The 22133-nt window shown below is 44.0% G+C and overlaps 1 protein-coding gene across 1 annotated transcript in view; it reads right to left on the bottom strand.

Annotated features, from left to right (window-relative positions):
• Positions 1–22133, bottom strand: part of KSR2 (kinase suppressor of ras 2) — a 479616-nt gene that overhangs the window by 282069 nt on the left and 175414 nt on the right. The window contains exon 4 of the mRNA XM_006865465.1: positions 6569–7079. Coding sequence (XP_006865527.1) covers positions 6569–7079 — 511 coding nt within the window. The remainder of the gene's footprint in view (positions 1–6568; positions 7080–22133) is intronic.

The raw sequence follows: 22133 nt of genomic DNA, 5'->3' as shown, positions 1-22133 counted from the left end.
ATGTCATACATAACTATCAAGACACAAACAGCAGAGATACACTAAACATCTAAGAACTCCTAAAAGTTAAACACCTATATACATCAAAAAAGAATGTCGTCAAAAGAGTACCTCCAGATTGGGAAAAAATATTTAGCAATGACATATCTGACAAGGGACTGATTTCTAACATTCAAAGAAAATGCCAACATCTCAACAACAAAAAGACAAACCATCCATTCTAAAAATAGGCAGAAAACCTGAGCAGACACTTCATCAAAGAAAACATTACAGTGGCCAACAAACACAAAAAGAAATTAGCTATTGTTGCTGTTAAATGCCTTCAAGTCAGTTGCGACCCAGTGTAGGGTTTCCAAGGAGCATCTGGTGAGCTTGAACCACTGACCTTGCAGTTCAAACCAACTTTGCAGTCTAGAGCATTGACCCATAACACCACATGACATAAATCAAAACAACATTGAGATATCATCTCACTCTAGCATTAATAAAGTTCAAAAAACAGAAAACAACAAATGCTGGTGAGGGTGTGGAGAGAATGAAGTTCTCATACACTGCTTTGTTGTTGTTGTTAAGTACCATCAAGTCAGTTCTGACTCAAGTGACCCCGTATCTGACCTTGTGGTTAGCAGTCCAGGGCTAACCCTACAGCACTCCCATACACTGCTTGTTGTTGTTGTTGTTGTTAAGTGCCATCAAGTCCGGTCCGACTCAACAGCAATAGAGTTTCTAAGTATAGAGTTTCTAAGTAGCAGCTGGTGGTTTTTGAACTGCCAACCTTGTGGTTGGCAGTCTAATGCTTATCCTACAATGGCACACCAGGACTCCATACACTGCTAGTGGGGTTGTAAAAGGTGCAACTACCATGAAAAACAGTATGGAGTGCCCTTTAAAAGTTGGGAACAGAAATACCATAGGTGCACATCCATGTTCATCACAGCGCTATTCAACAGCAAAGAGATAGACTAACCTAAGTGTCAATGAACGGGTAAACAAGTTGTGCTGTGTACACATAATGGAACACTGCACACCATGAAAGAACAGCCACGAATCTGCACACCACCTGACAGCATGGATGAACCGGGAGGATATTATGCTGAGTCAAATTAAGTCAATCACAAAAGGACAAATACTTGTATCAGTCCACTATTATTAAAAAGCCAAGAAAAGGTTTACACACAGAAAGAAACATTCTTTGATAGTTACCAAGGAGAAGAGAGGAGGGGAGGGAAAATCTCCAACTGGGGAATTATTGTTTGTGCCTTAGAGTAGATTCTGATTCATGGCGACCCTGTGTAGGGTCTCCAAGGAGTGGCTGGTGGATTTGATCCACCGACCTTATGTGGGGTTAGCAATCCAGAGCTTATCCTACAGTGCCACACCAGGACGAGATAATGTTTTTATTGTTGTTAAGTGTTGTTGAGTGGCTCTGACTCATAAAGACCCTGTATAGGACTTCCAAGGAGAGACTGGTGGGTTTGAACCATCAACCTTGTGGTTAACAGTCCAGTGCTTATCCTACAGTGCCACACCAGGTCTCAGGACTAGATGACAATCATGTATTATGTGGTTGGAGGGAAAAGCAATATACCATAATGCAGTGCTCATGACAATATCACTGAGGCAAAAGAATGAAACTGAAAAGCACAAAATAGTTACAGACAGCAAAGGTAACTGCTATCACATACACAGTCCTGCCGTGTCAATTACAGACCAGTCTGCAAATGGATACACACAAGACAAGTAAGCTAGTCCACTTCATTACTTTAAATGCTGATCGCTGCCCATTAAAACAACACAGCCATCCACTAATGGGTCGTGACGGCAGATTTAAAAGACCCAAACCCCTTCGGTTCACATTTATCCCAGGATGCATCGTAAAATTGTGCTTCAGAACAAATCTTTACAGCGAGGATCATTCCCTCCCCCTCCATACACAGAGTAGACAGGGATGGGCAACTTAGACATTGGCTACCCAAAATGGAAGGGTGCTACAAAGGCAAGATGTGACTGGCTTACAAACTTTCAAGAGGGAGCCTAGATTCAGAGGGCATGGAGAAAGGTAGAATCTCCACTGAGTAGTATCCAATCTGTCTAGGCTGGGCTGATGAAAGGAAATGCGGATAGGTCACTTGTGGTACAATAGTGAATAACTGTTATCAGGACTGACTGTGAGGGTTGGAAATGTAAAGGTAGACGTTTTGTAGCAAAAGGAGGGGAGTGATTAACTTTTCAGTCTAGGAGTGGAGGTCCCTGGGACCATGAAGGCAGAAGAGCAGAGTGCGGGACCCTACCCAGAGAAACAGTGACACCAGAGATGGAGGCAGAGATGATGACGTGGAGCAATGGAGCAGCTGGGGACTTTAGACCCAGAGAGGGAGAGGGGCTGTGTGCTGATGACGAGGGGGCAGGCTTGCAGGGTATACCCTTTGGTTGGTTGGTGATGCATGGAGGGGACTGTAACCATGGCAATGAAACGATATACTATAGGATAAATGGAAAACTAGTGTTCTCCCATGTAAACTATCACATAATTCACAATAAAACATTTTTTTTTTAATTTGATGCTCCAGTTTCACCCACATTTGGGAGTGAGAACTTATAAAGCATTGGCTGAATCTGGGAAAACTACTTTCCTGACTGAGTGTCTCTGAGACCTTCCATAGGAGCGGCTGCAGAGCATGGTGGTGGGCCTGGTTCACGTACCGAAGAGCCCCAGGAGCCTTACCCAACGCTCAGTGAGAAGTACTCCCCTCCTAGCACTGTGGCAAAAGACAGGCTGCCAAAGACAGACGGGCCACTACTTGTCCTCAAGCCCACACACCGGACAAGGATATCCTCACTCAGAGGCACAACGATTCTACACATGACAGGGACCAGCCCTGGACACACTGCTGAGGTGAAAACAAGTGGGCATCTGGGCACTGTTATAGGAGGTTATGGTGAGAGCAGGGTTCAACCACGACCTATGCATTTTACTTCTCCTAGAAGAGCCAGGGACTCCATACACTGGACCGCAAGGTTGAAATGAACCACAAGGTTGGCGGTTCAAACCCACCAGCTACCCCTTGGAAACCCTAGACAGGGTCACTATGAATCAGGACTCGACAGCATTTACAATGACAACAAAGAAGAGCTGGTACCACAAGACCATAGGATCTGGGACATCAAGGTCCACTGGTACAATATAGTCCACAAAGACAATGTTCTACATCATACTTTGATGAATAACAACTTTGTAAGCATCCATCTAAGGTGCAAATATGGGTCTCTCCCTGTATGGAGCAAAGAGGAATGAGGAAAGCCAAAACACAAAACAATGAGACCAATGGACTCATGGGCCTCATGAATCTCAGCCTCCATGATCTTCACACCAGGAGAACTGGATGGTGTCTGGCTACCACTACCAACTGCTCTGAAAGGGATCTCATTAGAAGGTTCTAGAAACTCAAAAATGTGGACCAAAACTCAAAATCATAAAAATACTAGGCTTACTGGTTAGATAGAGACTGGTGGACCTCTGAGACCATGGCCCTTAGTCACTCAATTTCCAGTCCATCAGTCCATCAGTAGGCTCACCGTAGAATCATCAAGCACATGGGATCCAAAGGGCAACAGTGTGCAGGGAGAAAGCTCGGGAGGTGGGAAGACATAGGTGATGAGGAGGAGTGATGACGGGAACCACGAGGAGGACGTGGGATAAGTGACGCTGCATTGTGGGGATTACAATCAATGGCTCAAAATAAAATGCACAGAACTATTGAATGGAAAGCTGATGTGTTCTGTAAATCTGTTTGGGTCTTACCTCTGGCTCCTCCCCAGGACATTCTGTGGAATCTCAGACCTCAGAGGGGTGACAAGCTACAGGTTAGAGGCTGAGCTTTTCCTACCCAAAACCAGTTACCATCAAATCAACTTTATCTCCTGCAGACCCCATGTGTTTCAGAGTTGAGGTGTGTTCCACACAGTTATCAATGGATAACTTTTTGGAAGCAGACCTCTAGGACTTTCTTTCGAGGTGCTGTTCATTGGACTACAAGTACCAACCTTTGGGACAGCAGCTGAGCCCACTAACTGTTTGCACCACCCAAGGACTTTTCTCCCACACAATGGGTTTCAAATTTGGGCTTTTTACAACAACTCCTAATTGATGATATATAGTCATTTTATTTTTTATGACTTAAAAGTGTTTTGTGTTTTTTTAAGTAAAAAATATTTTAAATATCAATTCCATTAGATGTTGTGAAATACGTTGCTTTTATATGGTCTTCTGTCTTGGTTCTTTGGAAACCTGGTTTGAGAGATTTTGCACCATGTTCTGAGGAGTTACCTTTGCCCAAGTTTTCTACCCCAGAGGGTAGCTTTTGTCCAGGCTGCCTGACATTTCCTGGGAAATCTGTAAACAAGTTGGTTTGATACTTTTTTGTCTGTCCCTGGGCTGTAGCCTGGGCTCCTGTGAAGAGTATACCCTAAGAAACCCTATGGAGTAGTTTGACTCCATAATTTAGGGTCCTTAGGAGTCAGAATCAACTCAATGGCACCTAACTGTGATTGGTGTGCATCTTGCAGTGCATGAGCCAATAGACTCTGCAAATGAGGTAAGAATGCACCTTCTATGCAAATGAAGTATTTGGGGCCAGTTCATGGCATTGGTGGGAGGGCCTCGCCTAAAACAGCCAGCCCCATGGAGGTTTTTGGTCAGACAGAAAGAAGAAAAGCAACAGCACTAAGTAGCAAGAAGCAGAGAAAGGAGGCAAGGAGCTTCTAAAAGCCCTGTAAGGCTGAAGACGGTCTGGAAGGGACCCAGTGTAAGAATCCTCTTGAGCTGAGAGCTGTGCTGCACTAAGGCAGACTTTGCCTGCCTGCTTCCTGCTCCAGTTGGATTCTGTTGATCTAGACCCTGCATTGTACCCTGTAATTTAGTAAGCCACTTAACTGTAAATATGGTCTGTGAGTTCTTAGGCCACTGTGGCTGAACGCAGAGGAGACGTGAGGAGGGCGGCTGAGAGGAAGCCTGTCTGACTTTCATCTCGTAGGGATCAGCTTGGGCTGAGGCCGTTTAGTATTAGTCCCTTGAACCTAGACAGCTTCGGTACTACCAGCCACATTGTTGGTGGTGGTGGTGGTGGTGGTGGTGAGTCGGGTCCCCGTACGGGGTTTTCAGCAGTCCAGTGCTGATCCTAGAGCGCTACACCAGGATTCCCCTAGTCCTATTACTCCCTCCATTTTACAGATGTCAAGATTTTACACATGGTACCAAGTCTATTTAGCAGTCATTCCATTTTTAATATAAAGAGAACCACCAAAAAAAAAAAAAGAAGGCCAGGGGTCCTGCAGAGAGCTGCCCATCTCACCCACTGGCCACCACTATGGTTACAGGCAGGGTGTCACCCTCCAAAGCTGAGCCATGCATACATGCTCCCATGTCCACGATCTCTTCTGTGCTCTTCTGGAGAGCACACCTGGTGCACAGGGTCCATCCATCTCGGCCTTCAAGGCCCAACACAGTAGCCACTCCCCAAATGGAGACCTGACTGGCCCAAATCAAGGTGCACTATAAATGTATAACACTGCATTCTGAAAAGTTAACATGAAGAGGAAAAAAAACGTATCTCACCATTTTAAAGAAACCCCGATAACACAACAGTTTAGCACTTGGTTGCTAACTAAAGTTTGGTAGTTCAAACCCATCAGGCAGCCTCACAGAAGAGAAGACCTGGTAATGTGCTCCTGTGAAGAGTACACCCTCAGAATCCCGACGGGCAGTTTCACTCCATCACTTAGGGTCATTACAAGTCAGAATCAACTCAATGGCACCTAACAATAACAATATTTTGAATTGATGATCTACTGAAATAAGATTTTGATATACTGAGTTAGATAAATGTATTATTAAACTTAATATCACTTATTTTTTGTTTTTTGTTTTTTAATTTAATGTGATTATGAGGAAATTCAAATAGGGCTGCGAACCTTAAGGTCAGCGTTTCGAAACTACCAGCTGTTCCGTGGGAGAAAGATGAGGCTTTGTGCTACAGTAAAGATTTCCAGCCTCAGACACCCTATACAGGGTCTCTATAAGTTGGAACCGACTCTACGACACATAACCACCACCACCACCACCACCACCATAGCTCATATCCTATTTCTAGGGGCAACCCAAGAATGGCTCTGCAGGGGTTGGCAAACTTTTTCTGGAAAGGGTTGGATGGTAAACATTACTGGCTTTGAAGGTCAAACGATCTCTGTTACAAGCATACAACTCTGCCATGTAGCCTGAAAGCAGTCATAGATAATATCCAAAATGAATAAATGTGGTGTGTTCCAATAAAACTTTATTCATACACAAAAAAAGCAGGTTGGATTTGGCCTCAAATCCATAGTTTGCCAACCCCTACTGTATAGCCTAATAGGATAAAAGAAGGCCGATGCTGGAAAATTCCATTCTACCCCTTTTTTCATGGGTGCTCAGCCACATGCCCCCTTTCAATCAACAGGGTGAGGAGAAACGTAGCTTCCCGGAGACCATCCCAGGCCCACGTGCCCAGCAGCGTCCATCAAATGTACTCACTTGGGCGTGTGGACCTCATCCACGCGGTGGCCCAGCTGGAATTCATGGGATCTGCTTCGATGCAGCGCTGTGAGGCCGGGGATCAAGTGGATCAGCTTGCGGGAGGAGGGAGGCGGGGTCCCTGGGGGCTTCAATTTGGTCTTCCTCCGCACTGGCGGCGTGCCAGGTGGAGTCACGGTGGTGACGATGTTGGGAGTGCGCGGCGGAGTGCGGACTGCATGCCGTTGCCGAGGTGATGGAGGCAGGGAACGGTGGCCAGACTCCAGCGGTGGCGGGCACAGGCCAGGGTAGATGTCCACAGTAAGTCTGTCCACATGGGTGTAAACGGGGGCCCCAGGGGTAGAGCTGGGGTGACAGTAGTGCTGGACACACTTGGACTGGACCTTCGGACTCTGGGCGACGTGGGTGCGGGCCCAAGGGGCTGGCTCTGGAGGGCACACAGGAGTGTTCTCCTTTCCAGTCTCTGTCGTGGGCCACTGGATGGTCCAGTCTTGTTTAGAAAGGTTGCCTCCTAAATCAGAACAAAGAAACAGGGAGACCATTAATAAATATCGTCATTACAGCAGGCAAGTACGTCATGGCCACACTGGTATAGATTCGGACATGCTCACGTGATGCCTCCAAAGAGAATGAGATGCCTTTGGTGGCCTGTCACCACAACACACTCACCATTCCCGCAGTACGCAACCCCATGGCTACGGATCCTAGGACCCAAATGCCCAGAAATAAACAAGAAGTTAAAGCCTTTTGGGCTTCTGTTGCGGACTGAATCGTGTCCTACCAAAAGTTAGGTTTTATTTTTAACCCCTGCATCCATGAACGTGACCTTGGTTGGAAATGGCTTCTTTGCAAACAACAAACACACAGAAGTTCCGATTGTGCATTTGCCAATGAATACACATGCGATTTCATATTCCTGACTCAGCCTCCACACTGAATCATTTCTTCCACATCCTCCCTATTTTCCATTGCCATCCCTCCTTCTTCCCTTTCTGAACTCTGTCCTTGGGTAAAGGCTGCCCTTTCATCTCAAAAGATTAACCTACCCAAGGAGTGTAGAGTTCCCTAGTGCTACCTTCCACCACCTGGCTGAAACCTGAGCCACAGAGGTGAGTTCAGTTCCAAACTGGAAGACTGAGGGCCTTGGTCGCAGGGGTTCTACTAGTCTCTATCATAGTAAGGATGATCTTCTTGACAATTTTGAGTTTTGTTCCACATTTTTCTCCCACTGTATCCAGGACCTTCTAATGAGATCCTTAGCTCACACCTAGTTCTGGTCTCAGTCTGGAGGCTGAGGTTCACCTAATAAGTCCACTTGACTGTCTCCAGATTTCAGTTTCCTTCGCTCTCCTTTGCTCCAGATGGGGAGAGACCAATAGTTACACCTTACATGGCCACTCACAAGCTTTAAGATCCACTGGGAATCACCAAAGTAGGGTGTTGGGTGGGCACTGCCTATGTGAACTAGACCCATTGACATAGATGTCCTCCAAGACGGTTCTGAGCATCAAGCCCAATGATACCTTCTGTCAAGGTGTTCAGTTTTAACTAAGAAGTTTTTATAAATTTGTTCTCGGTATGGCGCTGTGGGCTAACACGTCAGACTGCAAAGCCCTTTGAACTTCAAGGTCGGTGGTTCAAGCTCACCAGTTGCTCCTTGGAAACCCTATACAGGGTCACAATGGGTCGGAACCGACTCAATGGCACTTAACAACAACAGCTCTATTATATTCATGGATATATTTACAGCATAGTAAATACAAATGAAGAAATAGCCTGTCAAGTTTATGTATATTAGTGGGAATAGCCCCATTCTCCTTCCCACACCTGTTCAGTTTAGGTGTTGACCTCTACAACCACTCAGAGATTACGGTTATTATAGAATTGTATATATAAATGTATCTGCCCCTGTTGCCTTTAATTCTTGTATTCCTCCCAATGTCTTCTTTTTCCTTTTTCATTTCTTGCTGACTTTCCCCTTATTGTATATTGTCTTCCTCTTCAACCAAGTTATTACATGTCTACCTTCTTGTTGGAGAAGAATATTAAAAGTACCATGGACCATCAGAAGAACAAACAAATCTACACTGGAAGAAATACAGGAAGACAACTCCTTAGAACCCAAGATGGTGAAATTTCGTCTTACTTATCAGGAGAGACCAGTCCCTGGAGAAGAACATCATGCTTAGCAAAGTGGAGGTCACTAAAAAAGAAATTAAAGAAGGAAAACCCCTAATGAAATGGATTGGCACAGAGGAAGCTGCAATGGGCTCACAACTGTGAGCATGTCGCAGGACTGGACAGTGGTTTGTTCTGCTGTGCATGGGGTCACTATGAGTCACAGGCATCTCGTTGGGGGTCTTCCGATTTTACACTGAGGATCTTTGTTTTCTTTACATTGAGGTGCGATCCATACTGAAGGCTGTGGTCTTTGATCTTCATCAGTACGCAGGATGACAAAACTGACCAATCACTATGAGCCTTGTTCACAATCCTCACAATGGAACTATATAACCAACCCCCAGCATCGTCCTCACGTTGTTTTAGATCTAGATTCATCAGGGAAAAGTCACTTGGTGAGAGTTTACAAAGACTGGCTAAAGACTCCTGGTATGGCACTGAAGGATCAGCACTGCACTGCTAACCACAAGGCTGACAGTTCAAACCCACCAGCTGCTCCTTGGAAACCCTATACAGAGTCGCCATAAATCAGAACTAACTGGCTAACTCATTCATTGCACCATGATACTGATAGTGAGCATTTCTTCATGTGCTTGCTGGCTGCCTGAATGTCTTTTTTGGTGAAGTGTCTGTTCATGTCCTTTGCTTATTTTTAAATTGGATTATTTTTTTGCCTTTTACTTGTTGAGGTGTTGAAGTTGTCTATAAATTTTACAGAATACTTCCTTATCCAATGTGCCACTGCCGAAAATATTTTTCTACTCTGTGGGTTCTCTTTCTACTTTTTCGGTGAAATCTTTTGATGAGCATGTTGTTATTACGTGCCATTGAGTTTTTTCCAACTCTTAGCAACCTTGTATAGGGTTTCCGAGGAGTGGCAGTTGAATCTGAACCACTGACGTTTCTATTCAAACTGACTTTGCGGTCCAGTTCATTATCCTACATCGCCACACTAAGATAAGGATTCGATTTTTCGGGCATCTCAGCCATCTAACTTGTCTTCTGCTGCTGGTGGGTTTTCAGTTACATTTGACAGAGTATATTTATGCCAAGTACAAGGGGGTGTCAAAAAGTTCATGAAAAGTTTCATTTTGTTTTTCCACAAACTTCTTGAAGCCCTTCATATTGGGACCTCGAAGTTTGTCCTTATCTTATCTTTGGTGGTCCTTATAGTTTTCAGTTTTACATTCAGGTCTTTGATCCATCTTGAATTTGTTTTTGTTAGGGTGAGAGATATGGGGTCTTGTTTCAGGTTTTCTGCAAAGCGATATCCAGTTTTGCCGGCACCATTTGTTAAAGAGACTGTCTCTTCCCATGTCAGGAGTTTGGGGGACAATCATCAGCTAGCTACTATTGTTGTTGTTAAGTGCTGTGAAGTCAGTTCTAACCCATAGCGACCCTGTATAAGGTTTCCGAGGAGTGGCTGGTGAGCTTGAACTGCCAACCTTGCAATTCAAACCAACTTTGCAGTCCAACACACTAACCCACAGAGCCACACCAGGACTCCACAGCTATCTATAGGTGGATGGATTTATTTCCAGGTTCTTCAGTTCTGTTCCATTGGTCTACGTGTCTGTCATTTTACCTGTTTTGACTATTGTGGCTGTGTAGTAGCAGAGTTTGAGGTTGGGAAGTGTGAGGCCTCCTGCATTCTTCTCCTTCTTTAGCGGTACTTCACTTCTCCAGTGCCTCTTTCCATATAAAGTGGGTGATGAGTGTCTCCATCTCATTACAGAATGACAATGAAATCTGGATGTTGTTGTTGTTGTTAAGTGCCGTCGAGTCGGTTCTGACCCATAGCGACCCTGTACAGGATTTCCAAGGCTGTAAATCTTTACAGAAGCAGAAAGTCTCATATTTCTCCTGCAGAGCAGCTGGTAGTTTCGAACTGCTGACCTTAAGGTTCGCAGCCCGATTCGTAACCACTACACTACCAGAGCTCCTTATGAAATCTGGATAGTAACTGTATAATACTTGCAGAGTGCTTTGAGTTATACTGACATTTTCACAATGTTAAGTGTTCCTACCCATGAGCATGGTACAGTCTTCTATTTGTATGTGTCTCTTTTGGTTTCTTATAGCAATGTTTTATAGTTTTCTTCTTATAGATCTTTTGTTTCTCTGGTTAGATTTATTCTTAACAACATGACTATTATAAATGGTTATTGTTTTCCTGATTTCCTTTTAAGGATTATCTTTGTTAGGGTAAAGGAGTAGAACTGATTTTTGTATGTTGATCTTATACCCTACCACTTTACTGAACCTTTCAATTCTGGTAATTTTCTTGCTAAGTTTTAGGTGTTTCTATGCGTAGGATAGAAAATATCATCTGCAAATAGATATCATTTTACTGCTTCTTTTCCAATCTGGATGACTTTCGTTTCCCATTTTGCTTTATTGGTCTAAGACTTCCAACACAGTACTGAACAGGAGAGGCGATAACAGGTATCTTAGCCTGGTTCCCCATTTACAAAGGGAACTCTTTCAGTATATTTCCATTTAGCATAATTTTGACAATTGGTTTTATCCACATGGTCACTGTGGGTCTAACTGATTCAAGAGCGTTAACAACAACCACCACAATATGGCTTTACGTTGAGAGAATTTCCTCCCATTCCTGTGTTGTTGAGCATTTTTTTATCAAGAATGGATATTGGATTTTGTCAAATGCCTTTTTTGTATCAATTGATATGATCACATGATTTTTTTCCTTTGTTTTATTTAAGTGGGTAATTATTTTTCTAATGTTACAGCCATACTTGCATGCCTACTGTGAATACCACCTGCTCATAATAGGAATTTTGTTATTGTTGTTGTTATGTTGTTGGATTTTATTGTCTAGGATTTTGAGACTTTCTACGTCTACATTCATGAGAGATACTGGTCTACAATCTCCTTTTTTAGTGATGTCTTTGCCTGGTTTGGGTATAAGTTATGTATGTATCATAAAATGAAACATTCCATTCTTTTCTCTATTTTAGAGCAGTTTGAATAGAATTGGTATCAGCTCTTCTCTGAATGTTTGGTAGAATTCTCCGGTTGATGCTCTCTAGACCAGGAGTTTTTTTGTTGTTTGGGGGAGTTTTTTAATGACATGTTCAATTTCTACTTTTTTTAGGGGCCTGTTCAAATTTTGTACTTCAGTCTGTGTTGGTTTGGGTTGCTAACAATTTGTCCACTTCTTCTAGGTTTTCAAATTTGTTGAGTTACAGTTCATCGTATTTTGCAATTCTCCAGTTTGTTTCAGTTGTTTCTCTTATGATTCCATCCATTCCATTTCTTATTTGAGTTATTTACATTTTCTTTTCCTTTGTCAGATTTACCAGTGGTGTGTCGATTTTACCAATCCTTCCATAGCACCAACTTCCAGTCTTATTGATTCTTTCAATTGTTTTTGTTTTCCCTTTCATTTATTTCTGTTTAAATCGTTAACCTGTCTTTTCTTCTAATGACTGTAAGCTTATTCGGCTGCTGTTTTTCTAATTGTTGCAAATGTTGAGTTGAGGTGCTGATTTTGAATAGTTTCTTCTTTTTTGGTATGTGTTGTTATAAATTACCCTCTGAGCACTGTTTTTGTTTTGTTCCAAAGGTTTTGGTATGCTGTGTTTTCAGTTTTGTTTGATTCAAGGAATATTTTCATTTCATGTTTTATTTATTTGTATTACCCAGTTGTTTTTAAGCAGGGAGTTATTCTCTTTCTATGTTTTTGTATTTTTCCCATTGTTGATTGTCTTTTTTCTTCTTTTTCTTTACTTTTTATTGTGAATTAGAGTCCTAGTGTGGAGCTCTAGGGTAAGCACCAGACACCAGCAGTTCAAACCCACCAGCCGCTCCTCAGAAACCCTATACAGGGTTGCTGTGAGTTGGAACCAACTCCATGGCACTTATCAACAACAATTGTGAACTGGGGAAGGTTTATAAATCAGTTTTCCATTCAACAATGTGTATCTGTTTTGTCACATTGGTTGTAACGTCACAATGAAACATCGCTTAGCCTGCTGCTTCTCTGTGCTTTCTGGTCCACTTTTCCTTCCTTCTTAACCCGACTTGAACTGTGCCTTTGGGTAAATGTACCCTTTGGATCTCACATGTTTGATTATTCTGAGGTGTGCATATCTCCCCAGTACTACCTTCCCTTTTTCCTTAGTGTTTAGCTGAAAATTGAGCCGTAGAGATGAGTTCCGTTCCAGACCTGAACCACGACGAAGGCCCATAGCTTTTAGGGTTTTACCAATTTCCATCTGACATTTTTCAAGATTTTGAGTTTTGTTCCTCCTTTTTCTCCCATTTTCTCCAGGATAACCTAATGCGATCCCTTTCAGAGCAGTTGGTAGTAGTAGCTAGGTACCATCTAGTTCTTCTAGTGTGAGAGTTGCGGAGTCTGCTATTCCCATGGTCTATTGGCCCACCGGATTAACTGTTTCCATGTGTCTTTGATTTCGTTCACTCTTCTTTCCTCAGGACACTTGTGGACATACCTAACATGGTGACAACTGAACTTGCTGTCCCCAATGTCCATCAATGAAAGCTCTATGGAGCCCAATGATCTGACCTGCAAGCAATCACAGAGAATGTGCAGACGGGCAACATTTCATCCCATTGTGCCTGGAGCCACCATGAGTCAGGGACTTGGCAGACAACAAGTGATGGGAGACTTGACAGGATCTAGGAGAAGGTGGTCATGTGGGCACACCATGATGGGCCAATGAATGAGATTTGAAGCAGATATCAACTCACAACTGACTTGCAGTAACAGTCATACCTACTGTAATGAGCATTTGTTGTTCTTGTGATGTGCCACGGAGTCGGTTCCGACTCATAGCTACCCTGTACAGGGCTTCCGAGGCTGTAAATCTTTACGGGAGCAGAAAGCCTCATCTTTCTCCCACGGAACAGCTGGTAGTTTCGAACTGCTGACCTTGTGGTTCACAGCCCGATTCATAACCACTACACTGCCAGAGCTCCTTATAACAAGCATGGCAAGAGCTAAGTTAGAGAGCATTTGACAGCTTCCAAAGCGCTTTCATGAACAATGACTCACAGCCCCATTTTTAATTAAAACAACTCATTTTCTTATTACATGTTCATTATTGAAAAATTATAAAACTCCAATTAGGAAAAAGCAAGGTTGTTCTATAGCCAGCATCCCTATTAATGTTTGGCTATACGGAGTTCTGGTGTGGCGCAGTGGGCTAAACTTGTCAGACTGTAAAGTCGTTTGAACTGCAAGGTCAGTGGTTCAAGCTCACCTTGGAAACCCTATACAGGGTCGCTATGGGTCGGAATTGACTCGATGGCACTTAACAACAACATAGAGTCTTACAGATAGTTTTCTGTGCATATTTTTAAAGAAAAAGAATGCTGTAAGATCTTAATTCGTGTTTTTAACATGCTTTCTTCCCTTGTTACAGTGGGATTCTTTTATATCCTACACAATTTTATGACTGTAGGATAAGGAAATGGATGCACAGAGATGAAAGTGGTGCTCAAGGTTACAATAAGGATTAATCAGTGGTGATCACGATTCAAACCCAGGACCTTGGCTTCCTCAAAAACCAGGGCTTAGGAGTGTCTGTAACAGAGCTGGAGGCTGCCTATCCAAAGTCCACAGGCCATCAGAGATCAGCTGAGTAGAGATGGATCCTGGAAAGAAGATTCACTTTTGACAAGTGTCTCCCTTCTCCCTCTTTCTAGATTTTGCTAGAACATTTGACTCAGGTCCCCATCACTAGAGTGTCTACTTGCAAATATTTATACATACACATCAGCCCAGTATTCAAAAAGTCAGTTCTGCGACCAGATGACTTGGGTCCAAACCCAGGCTCCCCCACTGACGAGCTGTGTGGTCTTAGCACTAAGGTTCAGCTCTCTGAATCTCAGCTCCATCCATTGTAAGATGGGATACTAGTAGAGCCTACCTGTTAGTATGTGACACTCTCCATAAAGATGACATACAGTTAACGTGCTTAGCTGTTGACCAAAACATTGGCCGCTTGAATCTACTCAGAGGTACCTTACTACCAAAGTCTGGCAACCTCCTTCTGGAAAAACCCGTCACTGAAACCCTCGGGAACACAGATCTATTCAGACACATGTTGGGGGCCCCATGAGTTGCAGTAACTCAACACAGATTACTGTTCTTTCAGAGGACTATTACAGGAATCAAATGAGATCGCAAGGAATGTGTTCAGCACACACTTGTTCTTCTTCTTGTCAGCTGCCTGGAGTCAGCCCCCAACTCTTGGTGACCACATGCATATTGGGATCTGACCGTGAAGATCCATATGGTTTTCACTGTCTAATTCTTAAAAGTTGATTTGCAGGCCTTTCTTCCTAGTCTGCCTTAGTCTAGAAGCTCTTCTGAAACCTGTTCAGCATCCAAAGAATATGCAAATCTTCACAGAAGATGGATGGCGGGTCCACTTGAGGTACACTGGCTGGGAATTGAATCTGGATCTCACACCTGGAAGGTTAGAATTCTACCTCAGCACACCAGCACACAGTAGGTGTTGTGCAAATGTCAGCTCCTAGTTCCCATTTAAATGAGTGTGTAGTTGTGTTGGGAGCTTTGCATGAAGCAGATGTGATTCCTCTGCGGAAGCTCAAGTTCAGACAGACTGAGAGACGGGGGGGACATCTGAGAACCAGGACCCAGGTTAGCTTCCTCATAACCCAGACATCACCCTGAAGTATTTTCTCAGGGAAGACAAACACTTCTCCAATTAGACCACGTAGATCATGCTCAAGAAAACAATCTTTAAATCATATGTTGTTGTTAAGTGATGTTGAGTCAACGCATAGTAACCCTGGGTGGGGTTTTCAAGGAGCAGCTGGTGGGTTTGGACCACCGACCTTGTAGTTAGCAGTCTAGTGCTTATCCTACAGTGCCACCACAGGGCTCCCTATATATTTAAGCATTAAGTGACCATGGGCAGGTTACTTAACCTCTCTGAGACTCAGTTTCAGGTGTGTAAAATATGAAAGAACATGTCTCCCTTGGTGGGTACAGTGAAACTTAAATACAGTCAAGCATTTGTCCGTTGATTCCACAAACATTTTGACACATGGTAGACTTCGCCTTCCCTCCTTCCCTGGAAGAAGTTCAGTTCCAGATGGAGAGAATTCATCATGAAATTCTAAAACTCCCTGCGTCTAACCCATAGGTAAAAATGACAGCCTTCGACCCCCTATGGGGCAGTTCTACTGTGCTCTGTAAGAAACAAGTCACTAGTAATGGGCTTGGGGCTGTTTTACAGGGGAGGTAACAAGTACATCACCCACTTGTGGGCTCCCTCAGGAGAAGGACTGAGACCCACTCATGAACAGAAAGAATTCATCCTCAGAAATAAACATCAATCAAGGGATGGGCCTTTTGACAGGGCACAGAACACCTCGAACTCTGTAATGTCACACGTAGAAATTAATGTGCTCTCACAGTAAGGAGCTCTGGTAGCACCAGAGACAACAAGCTGGTCTGCAAACCACAACGCCAGCAGTTCAAATCCACCAGTCCTTCCACGGGAGAAAGAAGAGGTTTTCTGCTCCCGTAAAGATTTATAGCCTCGGAAACCCTATTCAGGTTCGCTGACCGACTCCAAGGCACACAAACAACACCACAGTGGCGGTGCAGTGTGAGCATCCACACCTTCCATGAGGGAGACAGAGGTTTGATTCCAAGTGATGCATCTCATGCAGACCCCCGCCCATCCGTCATGACCAATGATGGGAACGCCTTGCTTTCTGAGTGACCACTCTGTGTTGCAGGTTGCCATGGTGCTGAATAGGTTTCAGAGGAGCTTTCAGACGAAGACAGACTAGGAAGAAAAGCCTGGGGCTCTACTTTGGGAAACCAGACAGTGGAAACCTGATGAATCACAATGGTCCAGCCCCCAACGGATCGTGGTATAGGCAGCGTGCATGGGGTTGCCAGGACTCAGAGACCAACTTGGTGGCAGGTAGCAACAAGCCCATCCTTTCTGTGACTCTGTTTTGTTCATCTGTAAAATGGGGACAATAGAACTTTCCCATTAGGATCGTTCTAAGGATTAAATCAGGCTGCCTAGGGAGAGCACACAAGGTAATCCCTAACACTCGGTCCATGTGGTATAAATGTTCATATAAAATGGGGCTCAAATGATCTTCTATGAACATTAGGATGCTGAGGATTACGTAAGTGTATGGACTACCTCGCATTCTGTGAGGTCAGCAGCAATGTCTACCAGGTGCTACCCCTTATAAAAAGCAAATCCAAAAACTCACAAGCTACTGAGCCGCCAACTGAACATTGATGGGGGAGTTATCCTATGAAAGTTGGAGCGTAGAGGAGGGAGGGAATTCTATATTTATCTGCCCTGCACTGTGAAAGGTGATAATGGCCCATTTCATACATCAGTGCTAAATAATGATTTGATCAAAGTCTCCTACTTAGTGGTAATCTCCATCTTCCACTCTCATTCTTCCTCCTTTCTCGCACAGTGTCCTGCATGTGACCTGGCACCTAGTGGTCTCCAAACACACATACACACATGCACACACACATACAGTCCTACAAGGCCACATACACACCTCCACTGGGTTCACACATGCACACAAACACACACATACAAAGTCCTACAAGGACACACACTGACCTCCACTGGGTTCAGGGCATCACTATTTGTCCCAACTTTCCTTATCCTAAAGTTTTTTCAAACCCGGAGAGACGAGAAGAGAGAAAGCAAAGCTGCATCCCACCCCCATGACACACTCTTCCTCTCCCATCCCCACACTGCGAAACCAGAAGTTTGGGGATGAAGAAGCAAAAAGCCTCATTTCATTATCCAAATTGCCAGCTGCTAAATTGACAGGGATTCGACTTGTCTCTGCCGACGCTTCAGAAGTGTTCCGCTGATGGGCTGCATCAGATCAACTCTTCCCCTCTCTCTTTTGATCCTCTTTTTAATAAAGTCTGAGGGAAAAAGGTAATTTTTCATTTTAAATAGGGAAGGTGTGGTAGCAAGGGGCCTTGGGGTTATTAATCGTCGCTCTTGCAATCTTGTCATCTGTTTCTGGAAAAATCCTTTTATTTCAAGTCTTGAGGTGGGCGGGGAGAAGGGAATGGGTTTTAAGAAATGAAAGGCTTGAGGACTGATTACAGATGGCTCAAGGTGCAGGGGGTTTTCTTTTGACATTCTCTGATAAGGGACCAAGAGAAATAAAAGCCATTCTCAAGGGAGAAAATGATTTCAGAAATTCTAGACAAGTGTCTCACTTCTTTGTCCCTTGCCATTAAAATTTTATAAACAGGCAACCATGGAGTATACAATGTGTCTGGAGTTCAGAGCCAGCATCAGAGCACAAGAGCAGGGAAAAGCCCACCTCCCAGGATCACTGTTGCTTGCAACTTTTGTGACTGTTTCAAAGCACTTGTTAGTTTAATCCTTGTAACTTTCTGACAAGAAGCAGAATGTTTACACAGTAGTTGGAAATATATGACTGGAATCATCCATACAACAGCAAAAAAAAAAAGTTTGTAGTGTATTCCTCATAACTTTTTGGCAAGAAACAGAACTAAGTTATATGTGAAAATATTTTGACAGGGATCTTTGTTAGACAAACAGAAACAGTAGGAATAATTATTATTATTAACACTAACAACAGTTACCATATTGAACATTACCTATCTATTACTTTGTCTTACAATGGTGGCGTGTGTGTTGCTCTGTTGCTGGAAGCAATGCCACCAAGATTGCAAATATCAGCAGGGTCACCCACAGGGGACAGGATTCCAGATCAAGATAGTCTAGGAAAACAGGTCCAACGATCCATTCTGAAAACTAGCCAGTGAAAACCCTGTTGATCACAGAATACTGTCAAAGACTTCAACTTACTCACTTTGGACGAGCCACCAGGAGGGACTGATTGTTGAACATCATGGTTGGGAAGTTGAGGGCCAGCAGAGGAGAGGAAAACCCTTCGTGAGACAGACAGCTACAGGAGCACCAAAAATAGACTCAAATGTACCACCAACCATGAAGATGAGGCAGGACTGGACACGGGTGTGCCCTGTCGTGAATGGGATCGTCAGAGTCACGGTAAAATTGGTGGGGATTAGGAATAGATGAGCAGTTATTATGAGCTGGATTCTAGTCTCGGTATTTTACATTCACCACCTCAGTACAGCCTCACAGAGCCCTACAATGAAACACTGCTGCTGTCTCTATTGTACACTTGGCGGAATGGAGGACGAGAGAGCTTGAGCTGCCCACCGTCATACTGACAGCTGGATTTCTAATTCCCACTGTATCCCTCACCATAGTGGCTTTCCACAAAGTCTCCAATCCCCACGGAAGATAAGAGACTATCTTTCAGTAAACTAGTGAAAGACTGAGCACCATTTCATAAAGACCTGTGTGAAATGGTCAGAAGGTGGAACCTCTGAAAATCAAACAGGACACTCATTTTATCCACAGTCCCTGGAAGAGCGGCCTGAGATCCAGAAAGCATTTCTGAGTTTCTAATTTACAGCGCTTGGGAGGAAACTGAAGCAGCAGAGAATAAGGACAAATGAAAAACACAAAGTTGCCACAGCAATTCAGCTAAAGCAAGAATCTTAACCTGAGGCTCATTAAGGAGGTTGGCACCCAGCCAAACCGGGAGTCCCGCTGGGCACTGTGCCTACCCCAGGACGTCCCTAGTGAGTGGAGCAAATGCACTGACCAGGTCAGAGCAGGGCATCTGGGAACGAGGCCGAGGTGAGAGGCCATGGGCTCTGACACAGTAATGCTGCCCCGTTCTCGCTCTATGTACAAGGCACACGCACTAGCCTATGTGACCAGACTGACCTTCAGTCTGTAACTTGAGAGTAGCTTTCCTATCTAAACAAAGTTACTTGTTACAAAAGCTTTTATGAGGTGAAATTCACATATGATAAGAAAGACCATTTTAAAGTGAACAAATCAGTAGCATTTTGTACCTTCACAGTGTTGTGCAACCACTGTGTCTATCAATAAAGTTCCGAAGTATCTCTCTTCCCCCCCCTCCCCCCCCCCCACAAAGGAAACTGAGACCGATTCGGCAGTTACCAGCCCCTGGCAACCAGCAGTCTATATTCTATCTTTGTGAAATTACCTATTCTGGATGCTCATAGAAATGAAATCTTACAATATGAGGCTACTGGTACCTGGCTTCTTTCACTCAGAATGGATGTTTTTGAGATTCATTCCTGTTGTCGGATAGCTAGTGTTTTGACCTTTACACCCAAATCATCTTCCATTGTATGGAAAGACCACATTTTGCTTATTCATTCAGCCTTGGATGGATTTGTTGGTTCTTCCCCCCAGCTCCAACCCAGTCTCCTCTCTCTCTCCCCCTCCTCCTTTTTCATTTGCTTCAAAGCCCTTACAACACTGTAGAAGTCTATTCCATGTATCTGTTTGCCATCTGTTTTTCCCACTCTAAGAAGGTAGAGGTCTCGAACCGTGTTCTCACCTCTGTATTAACCAGCAGCTAGCACCAGGTCTGTAGTATAAGCGCTGGTCACAAGGTTGTTTGAACTGCTACACTGGTGGTTCAAACTCACCGCTCACTCCTTGGAAACCCTATACAAGGTCGCTGTGATGACATTTAACAACAAGAAGCACAAAGCCCCGCAATAAATACCTAGTTTTAATCTCGGTGCCTAAACATCTGTTGAATAAATCAATTCCTGAACACTTATAAATTATAGCTACCATGAGTGTTAGTATTACTATCTGTGGTACTGTAGGATGAGAACTAGACTGGTAACCCACAAGGTTTGAAGTTCAAACCCACCAGCTGCTCTTGGAAACCCTATGAGTCCCAACCGACTCGACCACACACAACAACAACAAAAACCAGTTGCCTTCAAGCCAACTGTGACTAATGGTGACGAGACATCGTGTGCCAAAACAGAGCTGTGCTCTTCGGGGTTGGTGTTTGCCCAGTCATTTGTGGTGCTCTGGGTTAATGCGCCAGACTGCAAAGCCATTTGAACTGCAAGGTTGGTGGTTCAAGCTCACCAGCTGCTCCTCAGAAACCCTATGCAGAGTCCCTATGGGTCAGAATCGACTCAACGGCACTTAACAACAACAACAATGTGGAGGGTCAGAGAAAAAGATGAAAATCCCCAGTGAGACGGATTGGCCAAGTGGCAGCATCAATGGGCTCAAGTGTGGCAACAATTGTGAGGTTGGCCCAGGACTGGGCACTGTTTTATTCTGTTGTGCATAGGGTCGCTATGAGTCGGTACTGACTCAATGGCACCTAACAACAACAAAAACAACAGTGTGCTGACATGATTGAATTCTCCATGTGCAGTCATTCCTGCTATCCTTTTCCAAATTACCCCACCACCATCAACAAACTCACAGCCCACTAAACAAAAACTGCCTCTTTCCCCCTTCCCTACCACGCCTGATAAACCACTAATGATTTTTGGTGTCTAGTACTTTGAGCCCTGGTGGTGTGCTGTAGGATAAGGCAAGGCCGGCAGTTCAAAGCCAGCAGTCGCAGTCAGAAACCTTTCCAGGATCACAAAAACACAACAACAACAACCTATTGTTGCTAATTTGATATAAGTGAGATTGTTGAGATCCTTCTGTAACTGATGTCCCTCAGGGGGTGGATTCATATTGTGGGAGGTACCATGACTGCATTAGATTCTTTACGGCTGAATACTATTCCACTGGCCAAGCACTCAGATGGTGACTGATAGGTCAGTGGTTCAAACCCACCAACAGCTCTGTGGGAGACCTCTGTGGCAGTGTGATTTTGGATCCATTTACAGCTTTGGAAGCCCTATGGGGAGATGACTAGATGGTGGCTGTGGGTGGTAATAATCCACTGTATGTACAGGCTATACTTGGTTGACTCATTCATCTGTTGATGGACGTTTCTCACAGGGTTTTCAATGGCTAGATTTTCAGAAGGAGCTCACCAGCATTTCTTCTAAGATGCCTATGGGTGGAATCCAATCTCCAACCTTCCAGTTAGCAGCTGAGCACATTAACTGTTCACACCCCCCTGAGACTCCCTCATTTATACCCCTCATCCTTAATTCAGGAAAGAAATTAGCGAGGAAAGACCTTGCCCCACGCACGAGAGGACTTCCAAAAGTTCATAGAAAACCGGAATTAAAAGATAATGCAATTTTCAGTAGCGTCCACACTTGCAGATGATACCCACGAGACCTGGACTGGATGACTGGATGATCGGAGCTCAACCAGGAGAAGAAAAAAGAGAGAGAAAAAAAAAAGAGTGAGCTAATACAATCAGATGAACTTGACTTATACCTATGGAGAAGCAACTCAAAAGAAGGAACAAATCCTTACAGCAAGAAACATTCCCACCCCCTCCACACACAGAGTGGATTGTTGTTGTTGTT

The sequence above is a fragment of the Chrysochloris asiatica genome, unplaced genomic scaffold, assembly GCF_000296735.1.
Source record: "Chrysochloris asiatica unplaced genomic scaffold, ChrAsi1.0 scaffold00078, whole genome shotgun sequence".
NCBI lineage: Eukaryota > Metazoa > Chordata > Mammalia > Afrosoricida > Chrysochloridae > Chrysochloris > Chrysochloris asiatica.
The sequence above is the reverse complement of the archived record's forward strand: the minus strand, read 5'-3'. Positions and strand labels throughout refer to the sequence as shown.